At 30.3% G+C, this 12,676-nt stretch overlaps 1 protein-coding gene across 1 annotated transcript in view; it reads left to right on the plus strand.

Annotated features, from left to right (window-relative positions):
- LOC108917496 (soluble guanylate cyclase 88E) overlaps window positions 1-12,676 on the plus strand; it is an 83,873-nt gene that overhangs the window by 38,291 nt on the left and 32,906 nt on the right. The window contains exons 2-3 of the mRNA XM_018724127.2: window positions 2,891-3,069; window positions 11,541-11,822. Of these exons, the coding sequence (XP_018579643.1) occupies window positions 2,902-3,069; window positions 11,541-11,822 (450 nt within the window). The 5' untranslated portion in view covers window positions 2,891-2,901. The remainder of the gene's footprint in view (window positions 1-2,890; window positions 3,070-11,540; window positions 11,823-12,676) is intronic.

Consider the following 12,676-nt stretch of genomic DNA (forward strand, 5'->3'; position numbering starts at 1 on the left):
ACAGGAATTGAATAATTAACACGGCCATTACTGAAGTACATTTAAATTGTATCAGAGACTTTTAGATGAATGTAACAGACTCGGCCGGCACAAATTCAACGTGTCAACTCAAATCGTCCACATATATTTCCTTTCGGTGTCCCGAACAAATTACACCATCTAAATGTTCCATGTGAGCTGCCCAAGTTAATATAAAATTAGTGTCTTTGGAACAATCCATTTGAGGTGGTTTTCCGTGTCTCAGGAATTTATTGAATATCAGCCAATATTCTCCACCGGATCAAATAAAGGGGCGAAATTGAAATTTTCTGAGGCTTCATTTAGGAGGATATTATATTGGTCGGATTTTATGGATAGAGTTAGAGTTAACGTAAACTCTTATGGATGAAATATGCCTTTGTCGTCGTACTTTCATAAGAAGACATTATTGGAAGCTTATACAGTTTGTGTAGAAAATATCAGAACTTAGAGAAATGAATTTATAACAGCTGATTTGTTTCAGAAATATCTTCCTTGTCAAAATAACTTAGATTATAAATCAGATCGATCGTATACTTGCACTTGTTCCTAGAGCAACAAAGTTTTTTAATCAAAGATAGTCGAATGAGCAGATTCATTTATCTGCTATATTAAATATATTTTCTCAAATAGTACAAAAAACGTATTTTTACGTTTTACTCATTGTCAGAACAAAAGTGATGTATAATATAATGACAAAGGCCATTATGATAATACTTCTGGACATTACCATCATTGATAGTAGCATTGGTACTCTAGAAAAATGTGTATTTACTCGGTTTGTGAAGAATATCGAAGAGGAAAATTAATTTCAAGGCTTATTATCTGTGTCCTTCAGATATTCCTATTTTATTCGCGTGAGGCCTGAGGCAGCAGGTTTTCTGGAAGAATTACATATCATTGAAAAACTCATTTCAAGATATATCTAATAAAAAGTCAAGGTGGCTGCCACAACAAAAACAAATGAGAGATGGTATGAAATCATGGATAATGGATTCTTCTTAAAAAAATGACTTAATAAAAAATTTAATCAAATGTATATGGAGGAAAACCATCTTGATGTTTATAAAAAACCAAGTGAATTGTAATTTTTATTCAAAATTATGAAATCCTGCAGAACAATAGTAATTTAAGGACGTTTATCTTTTTAGTAACTAAGCTGATACTAACGCTGGTAAATTTGGGATAAATATTGCGATTTTTTATGAAAAAAATAAAGATATTGCCATCTTATTAGTATTTCTGCTAGTGAATCATTAAGTCAAGTAGCCTAATGTTTTTATATAATGTTGAACTGTAAACTGAGAAAATTCGTCATTTAACTTTGAAAAACAAATCTCTTTTATGAACCTACATAATTGCTATTTATTAATATGATACAAAATTTAAAGATCTAATTATTTTTATTTTTCTAGTGTCTTCCCAATCATGGCTTAAAATGACATTTATCTACTGCTGTGTGATTTTATATCAAAGTCAAATCGAGTTACTTAAAACTAATATCAAGACTATTGCGGAAAAATCAAATTATACACAACACAACACAAATTCCAGTTATAGTAATCCTACAATTCAGCTGATCCTTAATAATCTGACAAGGATAAAGCTATGAGGGGAAGTATGAAAATGTAATATCATCTACATGCAAGCTTGTAGAATCGTAAATAAAATATTCTCTCTGACTTTTCAGTTGGAGTTTGGGAAAACTGATTTTGCGAATTTAAAAGAATGAATTTTTTGTTGAAATATTTTTTAAGGGAAACAGGTCCTATTTCAAATTAACATGTCATAAAAAATAATTGCTTTATTATGTAAAAGCATTTACTGGTTATATTGAATAAAATATTCATTTAGGGTGAAAGTACGAGTGTTTTTGTCTCTTATATTTAAATAATAATTTTTGAAGTTCCCAATGTTTAAATTTTAGATTAGAGGAAATTCAATTATTTCATTTATGTGGGAAATTTCTTAATTTGAATCAAATCCACTCTTAAATTTAAACTAAATTTAATGTAGAAATTATTACATTTACAACAAAAAAAAAATAAACCTATGAATAAATACTCAAGTTATATTATCAAAGGATACAATTAACAAAGAACAAAAGCAACCAAAAATGAAACTACATATAATGCTAAACTATTCTCCAATTTCAAAATTAGAAACATAGCCAAATATTTTAGCTAAAATTAAAAATATTCAAAATACGCATTTCAAATTTTCTAAGAAAATTAGGCCGTTCCTATATTTTGTAAATATATGTACACGTAAATTTTGAATATAATACAAATGTTCAGCTGTTCTAAATTCTGAAGAAGTATTTCCATGCCAGCAACTGTACACATTGTTAACTATAACTTTATTTATTAAGAAAGGAAACACAATTTAGTGACTTCTGTATTCATGTCTTGATCAGATCAACACGTGATCTGCCTTGCAGAAGTTTGTTTAGAATATCCACCCTCTTGACTTCCCTGACACCTTATTCTTGCGGCATGGCCAAGAAAATTATTAGTAATATTAATACAATAATTTAATTAGTTTCAGCTAATTGAAAACCATTTTGAAATTTGTAATTTGAAAGAAAAGGAGTGTTATTCAACAAGATATGAATTCAAAACAATGTATGATATCTGTGTAGTAGATTAAATTAAATATTGTCCTCAAGAAGCCACTTTTTCGGACAGGCTGGATTGTAACTTCGTTTTCTCCGATATAACAATTGTAGCATAAAATAACACGTCACTGAAAAATTAATTAGGCTAATTGAGAGATTAATGGAGTCAATCATTTTTCAATAACATCCGAGGAAGAAGCTACTTTTCCTTCATTCTTTTTCAGTTGTGTTACTAAACATGCACTTTATTTTCAGACAAATGCACCATGTACGGACTGATAATCGAGAACATGTCGGAGTACATCAAACAAACGTATGGCGAGGACAAATGGGAAGAAATAAGAAGGGCCGCGGCAGTAGACCAACCCAGTTTCAGCACGCATCAAGTCTATCCTGAGGGATTGTTGCCGAGACTTTCCAAGAAGGCCGTACAGGTAAAGTCTTTACTGCAATATTTTATTCAACTATTTCTTGACATAGGTAAGTGTGCCAAGGATGTATTTGATATATCCATGAAAATAATTAACGGTACACTGAATTGTATCAGGAGAATAAATTTTTGATGTTTTTACTTTGACAAAAACGTCCGTGTAAAATCATGTGCGATACATCATTTCAAAGGATATTTTACACAGATTTTCATCAAAAACATTTTTAGTGTGCTTCTAATGCAGCACGCTTTTTTAATAATAAATTTAATTGAAAATCGTGAAATATACAGGGTGTCCCATAAGCTATTGACTGTCACAGTTCTTGAAAAAGAAATATGTTTTTTGTAATATCTGGAGAATGTTATGATGGATTTTAATGAAACTTGCTGTGGACTTGTTCCTAAGTAAGACTCATGTTTTGATAAAGCAACCGCGTCCATCCGCCTTGAGCTAGTGGTAAATTCTTGAGTGTCGTGGTACAAGAATTACCAGAACTTTTTATTTGATCGCTGGAATCAATTCATTTTATTTTTACTGATGCATCAGTCCTTTTTCGAGATTTTCGTGCACTTGGTAAAATCTTGTAGCACTCATAGTTTTTACGTAAAAAAATGTTTTCAATTTTAGTCAATCTTTATCGCTACTACTCAAGTACAACAAATAAACACTACAATCACTACTATCGTAGTAAGTATCTTGGTAAAATCTTATAGCATTCATAGTTTCTACGCAAAAAAATGTTTTATGTTTCGTTGCAACTTAACAATTTTAGATATAGGTATCGCAGTAAATTTGCCCTTTTACAAAAATCAGCTTTCTATAATAATAATTGCCAATTCTTTTACCTAGGATATCAATATTGAAAGTAAAATGGTTGCAATTTTAAAGTTTGTTGCAATGGGACGGATTGAATATCATTTTATTTCATTAGATTTATTTTTTTAACACTCGAAAAATGTAAAGACGTACGTAAGAAAAACAAAATTATCTTTATTGAAACTGGATGATAGTTACATGTTCGATATGCTCCCCATTTTCTTGAATGCATAGCTGGATCCTTCGATTGAAATTGAATTGAGCCCTCCTCAACATTTTTGGATCATTCCGTAATACTAACTGATTTTATTTTGTCTGCATACTACATATAATATTTTGTCCTCTGTTATTCGAAATTATACTTTCTACTTGTTTGTTTCCTTTTATTGCCAAAACTCGAACACGAGTATGAACGCTCGAGAATCTCGTCTCAACTAAGTTGGAAATATTTCTGGGTAGAATAAATACCCTTACATAATGCGTGTAAGCTTATCAAAAAATACATATATTAACTTTGTTAAGCTTACGTAGGATTAAGTCTTTTCATCCAAAACAATTTAATCTGGTGCTGACGCATTGTTGTAAATAAAAATTCAGTTCAAGTTCTGCCTTTTCTGTAAACATCTTTTTGTAGCATTTGTGCCAATTTATCACGACCACTTATTTTATGTTTTTTCAGGTGTTTACTTAGTGCTGCAGCCACTTGTTTTAACCGTAAATTCGTTTCATAAAACTTTTTCAGCTGCATAAAAAAAGATAAAAATATATGTGTACCTCGATAGATTCCAAGACGTTTTACCGAACTTGTATATGTATTGGATTATATTGTAAGTCACCCTATTCACGATATGACGGGTTTCACAATTTCTTTTATCATTCCGATTCGGAATTTCAATGTACCTTAAAATAAATTGTCGAACTGCAAAAGAAAAGATATATTCAAGTTTTACTCTCTTAAGTGCTTAAGGCACACACATATTAATGTTGTGTGGTAAAGTTGAACTTTATCGGTTTTCGCAGTAACGCAAAACTATAAACTTTATCAAAGCCTTCTTATGTTCCTAAATTTATTTCATGGAAAATATTGACAAATATTTTTATGACCATAACTTTTGTTGCAATGACTTCGGGAAACCGTAATATTCCACAGGAACTTAATTCACTTATTTATGTTTTAAACGATTCCTTAAGACCCTTTTATTTACATTTCTCTAAGAACTAATGATTAAAGAGGGAATCATTTTGTATTAGTAGCGTATACAAAATTTAAATGTATTGAATTATTTTAACTTGCCGCTATACTATTCAAATTCCAAGATGTCTAAAAGATCCCACGAATATTTTATTCTTATTTTCTTATGCTTATATAATAATAAAAACAGTAAAATACATAGACATAGGTATGTATAAAGTAATACATAACAGAAACTATAAAGTTATATTATGTATTTGTTGGAAATATGTGAGCATAGTAATATATATATAAATATTACTAACGAATATTATTATTGCAACATAATTGGGCGTGGACTCGTTTTAGCAAAAAATTGTGTTGATTTTGAGAAAAATTTAAAGTGCTTATATCATTCCCTTTCAGCAAAATGATAAAAAAATAAGGGAAACATGCTAATCTGAGCTTTTGGATATTACGTAAACCCCTAATAACGCGTGAATTGAATCCCCTATCAAAATATAGGTTAGCTTAGAATAATGTGGTAGTCTACTAGACTAGTTTGTAGTGGAATGAACTTAACGTCGGCGGACTTTAATTGACTTCAGTGGCAATTAAGTATATTTATGGCAGCATCTCGAATACAATTTGTGATTGAAGGGGATCACGCATCTCTAGACCATGGTTATTTATACCTAAACTGGTTTAATTACTGCGTTTCTATTCAGTTGTTATAGTAGCTACCATTAAGGCCCATTGATGTAAAAGAATACAAATTTGTATAAATATCAACGTAGACTTCTACAATTAAAACGGAATTAAAAACAAAAATAAAGAAAATCAATACGATTTTTACTTAAGCTTTAGTCTTTACGTATATTTAATGTTAGTCAAGTAATGTATGAGGTGTTTTGTAGGGAAGAAAGTCGGATTTAAAAATGTCTATGTCGGCTCCTTTTTTGTAGCTTGTTGTTCGTTATTCTCCTAAAGATATTTAGTTGAAAACAGTTAAGCCATTAAATGTTTATCTTTGAAAACAAAAACAGTTTCCCGCAGAAATGACGCCCATAATTCAGGGAAATGTAAACATTTGAGACAAAAATAGTTTCCAAGACAACGATTGTAAAAAATGGCGAATGCGCTGGTGTTTGCAATAGACTAATTAAGAATGTTTGTGCTTTCTTTATTAATGTTTGATTATTGATATAATCCAGAGTGTTCGAAATATTTCTCCCTCTCATTTTTTACAAAAATAAAATCTACTTCGTGTTTTTAGAATTTTAAAGTACATTTCTCAACAATGCTGTACTGCAAAAATACTGAGTAAAAGGAAATTACTAAGACTGAAATCTGGTCTGATGATTTTAGTTGGTGTTATTTTTCTCAATTAATAAAAAGTAATCATTATTCATTTCACAATTTGACAAAAGTATCCAACCAAATTTCAATTTTTTATATCTAGTTGAATATGTCTCATATGAGTTATTTTCAATCTTTTACAAAAAAAACACAAATCGCTTATTTTAGAAATTATGTTATTCATTAAATGATTTCTTAAACAAAAGTATATTAAGATAAGATAAGATAAGTAAGATATATTTAAACTGATTTTGTACTATATTGAAAAGTCTTTCTTATTTCTTCAGAATAAATATGTTTTATTTGGCTAAAATTTTATTTTGATTTGTTAAGGCCTTCTACTTATATTATTTTATTTTATAAATAAACCATTCAACATATTATTGAAATATACTACTTTTTTTAATATTTTCTCTATTTTCTCAGGTAAGCGTTTTTTTTTTCAAATTTGGTTCACTTACTACTTGTGATACGTAGCGCCTACGAAAAATGTTGTACAAATTCTAAAGGACCAGACAGGTTAAATGGTCCTTTAAGGCTACATTCGTTTATCTTCAACAATTTTTAACCGTCGGGTAAAATTGTGAAATAGTCCACCTCACCCATTGCGTAAGGTCGAAAACATTTTAATTTGCGTGAAGAGAACAATAATTTAAGCATACCGATGTACATTACTCTTTAGGGTCCTAAAAAAACTCATAAAAGTAGTCGTAAAAAGATTCTTTCAGTCCAAGTCAGTAGCATTAATTATTCAAAAAAAAATGAATGGGGCCTTCTTTATGTATTCCACGATTGTGAGCGTTGAAATGATCTTTAATATGTTGTTTTAAATTAAAAAAGTCGTTTAACTGAAAAATACAATACAAAATATTAATAAAAATCATAACTTTTAAATGTAATAGGAATTTGTACCTACCATTGTTTTAAGTAAGTACTAGTTTTTTAGTGACACTGATGTATATTATATTTTATCACAATAACATTGCACCATATTTTGTTGAGCTACTGATGACAATAAAAGAATTGGCTGTTGTTAATTAAAGTCGTGTTTACCTTCTTAAATTAAATTTTAACTTCAAAATACTGAAGTACCTCTAATTAGCATAATATAACTAAACAAAACGAAAAAATCATGTCGCTACTTATATCCCATGTGAATTAAAGTTCTTTTATCTGCAATCACCTTATAATGGAACTTTTAACCACACATATGAACCGTCTAAAGTTATATTTTATCCACTTGTGGAATAACGTAACTTTATTTCACAAGTAGAATAAAGACAAAATAATAAACCTATAATAAATCAAATTCCCTGGATTTCGCTTACAATAAATGGAAAATTGCTTCTTAAGCTTCTTAAGCTTCCTCAAAAACAGCCACAGGAACACAATTACTTTCTTGCATTTTTATCAAATTCAGATAGAACTATTTATTAAGTATTTGATAATAATCCACGTACCACAGCAACCAGTAGGTATAATAAAGCCTACCACGTTTCATTGAGTACTAGAAAGAAATATCAAGTCTTGCGAATATTTTTTTATTAAATTCCAATAATTCTGATTCCATAAATATGATTGTGATGTGATTATGGATAAAACGTTGTATTGCATTCGTTTTAATTGCCTTTTATCCACTTAAGAATATTAAACGCTCGATCTACGTTTTCGCGTTTAAACATTTTTGCGAGGAAAAAATGCTACTTAAAGCACTTAGGTATACAATAAATAACTATGCTATTATGAAAGGAGTTAGAAATAAAATATAACAATGTAATTTGCTATTATCTAGACATGAATACTGAATAGAACCTATCTCAAGAAAAGTTAAGCCGCAGACGAAGTTTAATATAAAATCTGCCATTCTATGCATAAAGTAGCTCTAAATTCCTTATAAGATATCATGGAAATTGTAAGTGGTGCGTTATATTAAAACGTTTCCATTTTCTAATTCAAACGTATAGTTTAATAAAAATGCCTAGTAGCTCTACAGACATAGTTAATGGAAATTAAATCAACAAATAGTCATTTATACGGACTATAAATATCTTTTAGCACTACGTAAAGTTAAAAATAATCCACATACATTAATAGCACACGAAGTGTGACAGACAGTTTAATCCCTTTTGAAACAGTTGCGGTAAAATGTTGTATTTAGTACAGCCCTAGGATTGTTGTTTTGATACGATTTGTTTGGATAAATTCAATAAAAGTAATGAACAAAATGAATAATGTATATTTAAATGTAAATTGTCAATACGATATAAACATATCGTATTATTGACCTTCGCTTTGAATTCTTTAGACCTTGTTAAAGCTTCTTGAGAAAATAAATGAAAATTCTTCGTTTTCTGCTAATGGAATCTTCCTTCATAAAGTCCTCACAAATCCTTGAGGTGCACACCTTAATATTAATCTGATATGGCTGATATATTTTTTAATATTTTAATTACACTATTTGCTAATTTTGTATTAATTAATATTTGTATTAATATTTGTTCAATTTCAATAAATTACGATTTCTAACATCAATAAAACACTGTCACTTTCGGTTACCGATATAAAAAACAAAGTTTTGTATATAAAATTATGATGAGTGTTCATGACTTAATTTGATTTAAATAAAAACTTTTTGTATTTACCTTATTAACTCCGCATAACTAGATAACCAATTTTTTATCAAAAACTTTTAAACCTGCTCAGGCTTGAGCTTCTAGAGACTTTGAACTTTAATTTTATCGGTTTATTTCTGCGCTAAGTGATGTATGGCTCAAATAAGTGTTGTAGGAGAAATTCTAGAATTCGGTGTTACAAGTTTCGACATCCCGAATTTGAATAAGTTATATGAGTTTAAAGTGAAAATAGACGTCTTATGAGCTTCGGAAGTTCTTAACAGAAACTTCAACGAGAAGATTAGACAGATTACTCAGTGGAGGAGACTCTGCTATTATAGAGAGGAATATAATCCCTTGATACTAAAAATAACACAGTATAACTTAAGTAGGTACATTCAATACTTTAGAAAACGCGGAGGAATAATAATTACTATGTAGAAAATTCAGAGGAATTACTTCTTTATCAACTATTTTAATGTCTTCTGATGAAGTTTCATTTTTTTTTATAAAAAATTAATGTAATTGAACTACGATTATTAAACACCTGCGTACGTTCAAGCTTAGTGTGATTAAACGGTGGATCCGCCCCTACAGAATCTAGCCCGAGAACAACAAGGGCGGGGCAAAGATTACTATCTATGGTTACGGAAGTCTGTAAGTGGTGGCTTCGATAAAATCAATGGTTTGTTCGGTATTAACAATTTTATATGTTTTAACTTTTTTAATACTTAATTGATTCACAGCCCCACAAAAAAAAAGTATCGAATCTGGTATTCAGATCCATGTATTTCCATGTATTTTTTCCGCTGAATCCGAATCTGCCTTCAGATTTGGCCCAACGGATCTGAGCTTTCGAGAAAATTAAAAAAACAGGTCAAAATTCACAAAAAACGTAATTTATGATCGACTAACCTTATAAAAAATAAAATTATTCTACCAGCTCACTAGACGTATGATTTTTCACTCGTTTAATTCCAATTTATCATCATAGAGTCAAACTGGTCCAATTTCATTCAAAAACAAAAAACAGATCAAAAACGCCATTTTCTTGGCATAATTCATGTTGCAGAGTTCTGGATCCATCTTTTTATCCACCCACCTATTTATGAATTCAAACATCTTTCTGTCCAGTCGTTCATGCTTGAATACGCATATTTATTCATCCACCTGTACCACCTATAAAACCCCCCCATCCACCTATCTATCCATCTACTTTTTGTACAGAGAGATGAGATAACAGCCTAGAAGATTGAGAATGCAATAAAACTTGTACTACTCTACTTTCTAAACAAAAGAAAACGATATCTACAAATCATTCTTATTTTTATTGCTATAACGTGTTGTGTGTGAATGATTTGTAGATATCGTTTTCTTTTGTTTAGAAAGTAGAGTATTCTACAAGTTTTATTGCATTCTCAATCTTCTAGGCTGCTATCTCATCTCTCAGTCTCTCAGTACAAAAAGTAGATGGATAGAGGGGTGGATGGGTAGGTTTTATAGGCGGTACATGTGGATAATAGAAAGATATATGAATTGATAAACGGGTGGATGGATAAAAATATGGATCCAGAACTCTGCAACACGAATTATGCCATGAAAATTGCGTTTTTAATTCATTTTCTGTTTTTGAATGAAATTGGACCAGCTTATCTGACCCTATGATGATAAATTGGAATTAAACGAGTGAAAAATCATACGTCTAGTGAGCTGGTAGAATAATTTGATTTTTTATAACTTGTCGATCGTAAATTACATTTTTTGTGAATTTTGACCTGTTTTTTGAATTTTCCCGAAAAGTCGGACTCGTTGGGCCAAATATGAAGGCAGATTCGGATTCAGCGGAAAAAAAATACATGGAAATCCATGAGTCTGAATACCAGATCCGATGCTTTTTTTTTGTGGGGTTGTGTTATTTTTTAAAACATGTTACACTGTTAAATAAACACTATTAAAGAAGGAGCTAAAGGACAACAATATAATTGTTTACATGTTCCGGTGAAATTTCTGTGTTTTTTATTAAAATATACATAAATTATTGTGTTTTTAAAAACCATGTATTTTCAAATAATTTGTTGCATTAAATGAGAGTCCGAAATAACAAATACATTTATTTCATGCAATACAATGTTTTATTTTTTGTTTCTTTTTAATTTCAAAATGTTAATTTAAATAAAAAATAATCCCAAAACTAAATTAATTAATAACAAAAAAATACACAGCAAAAGTATCCTCACTTATCTCTAAAATGGGACAAATTGAACATTAGAATGATATTTTAAGAATTGAACGAAGTTGTAGAACAGTCTCTTTATTGTTCTTTAATAGCATTTAACAAACGACTAGCTTTACTAACTTTACACTACCTACTACTCCTGTGGATAGCACAAATTTAAAATACGTCTTTCGATTTCTAAGAAACAGTAATGCGAATGTCAAGTGGCACACCCTGTACATACTTACATTTATTAAGACGATAATGTGCATCATATACAAATCCTTGTTAATCTTTTCAGATCCTGAAAGTCAGCGAAAAGGAGTTCTTCGACCAGATGGGCGTGTTCTTCATAGGCTTCGTCAGTCAATACGGCTACGACAGGGTGTTGTCAGTGTTGGGCAGGCATATGAGGGATTTTCTGAACGGGTTGGACAATTTACACGAGTACTTAAAGTTCTCGTATCCCCGCATGAGGGCGCCTAGTTTTATCTGCGAGAACGAGACCAAGCAGGGGCTGACTCTGCATTACAGGAGCAAAAGAAGAGGGTTTGTTTACTACACCATGGGGCAAATTAGAGAGGTAAGTCGGGCTTAGGTTGTTTATTGGACTTCATTCCAATCAAATAAGAGAATAAAGTAATAGGGTTGACCAAAAAAACATTACATTACTATATTTTTTCCGAAACATTCGCTTGAATTACTACATCAATAATTCTTGGAATCAGAACTACAAATTATGAATAGAATTATTTCATATATACAGGGTGTGGCGTGTATAATCTATAAAAATTAAACTGCAGCTTCCTGATGATATTTGTAATACAAAAGTCTTATGCGAAAAAGTTCTATCTTCGCGTTTTTTTTTTGTAAATTAAAGTTCATTTCTTCAACGAAAATGAAGGCCGACCCTGTGTTATTTATTAAAAACTTTGTTCTATTTAAATGAAAAAATTTCATTTATTACACGATTATAATATGATTATACAGGGTGTCCGGTAAGTACCTCCTAATCTCTCGGGAGTGTATAGGGGAGGTCAAAATAAAACTAGTCCTTCCTATAATTTTTTTTCCTAATGTGCCCCCTAACGGAGTTATGGGGGGTCAAAGGGGTACCTAGAAATTAACGTTTAGGGTTATAACTTTGAAACCACCCTGTATATTTTAATAAAATTTTCGTACGTTGTATTACACATGGAGCTCTACGATTTGATGCTAAAATCAACTTTTTGCTATTATCAGGTGTCCAGAAACGGACTGGCCCTATCACAATTTTTCTCAAAATTTTGACAGAAGTAATTTTATCAAACTGAAAATATTATTATTAGATACTCTGAAGGTTTTTCTTTAAAAATGGTACTCTTTATTTATTTCGAAAAAATGAACGGTTTGCGAGATAAATCGGTTTTGAAAAAAATTGGTAACAAATACAACAAC

Source organism: Anoplophora glabripennis, unplaced genomic scaffold (assembly GCF_000390285.2).
Source record: "Anoplophora glabripennis isolate ALB-LARVAE unplaced genomic scaffold, Agla_2.0 scaffold4, whole genome shotgun sequence".
Lineage (NCBI taxonomy): Eukaryota > Metazoa > Arthropoda > Insecta > Coleoptera > Cerambycidae > Anoplophora > Anoplophora glabripennis.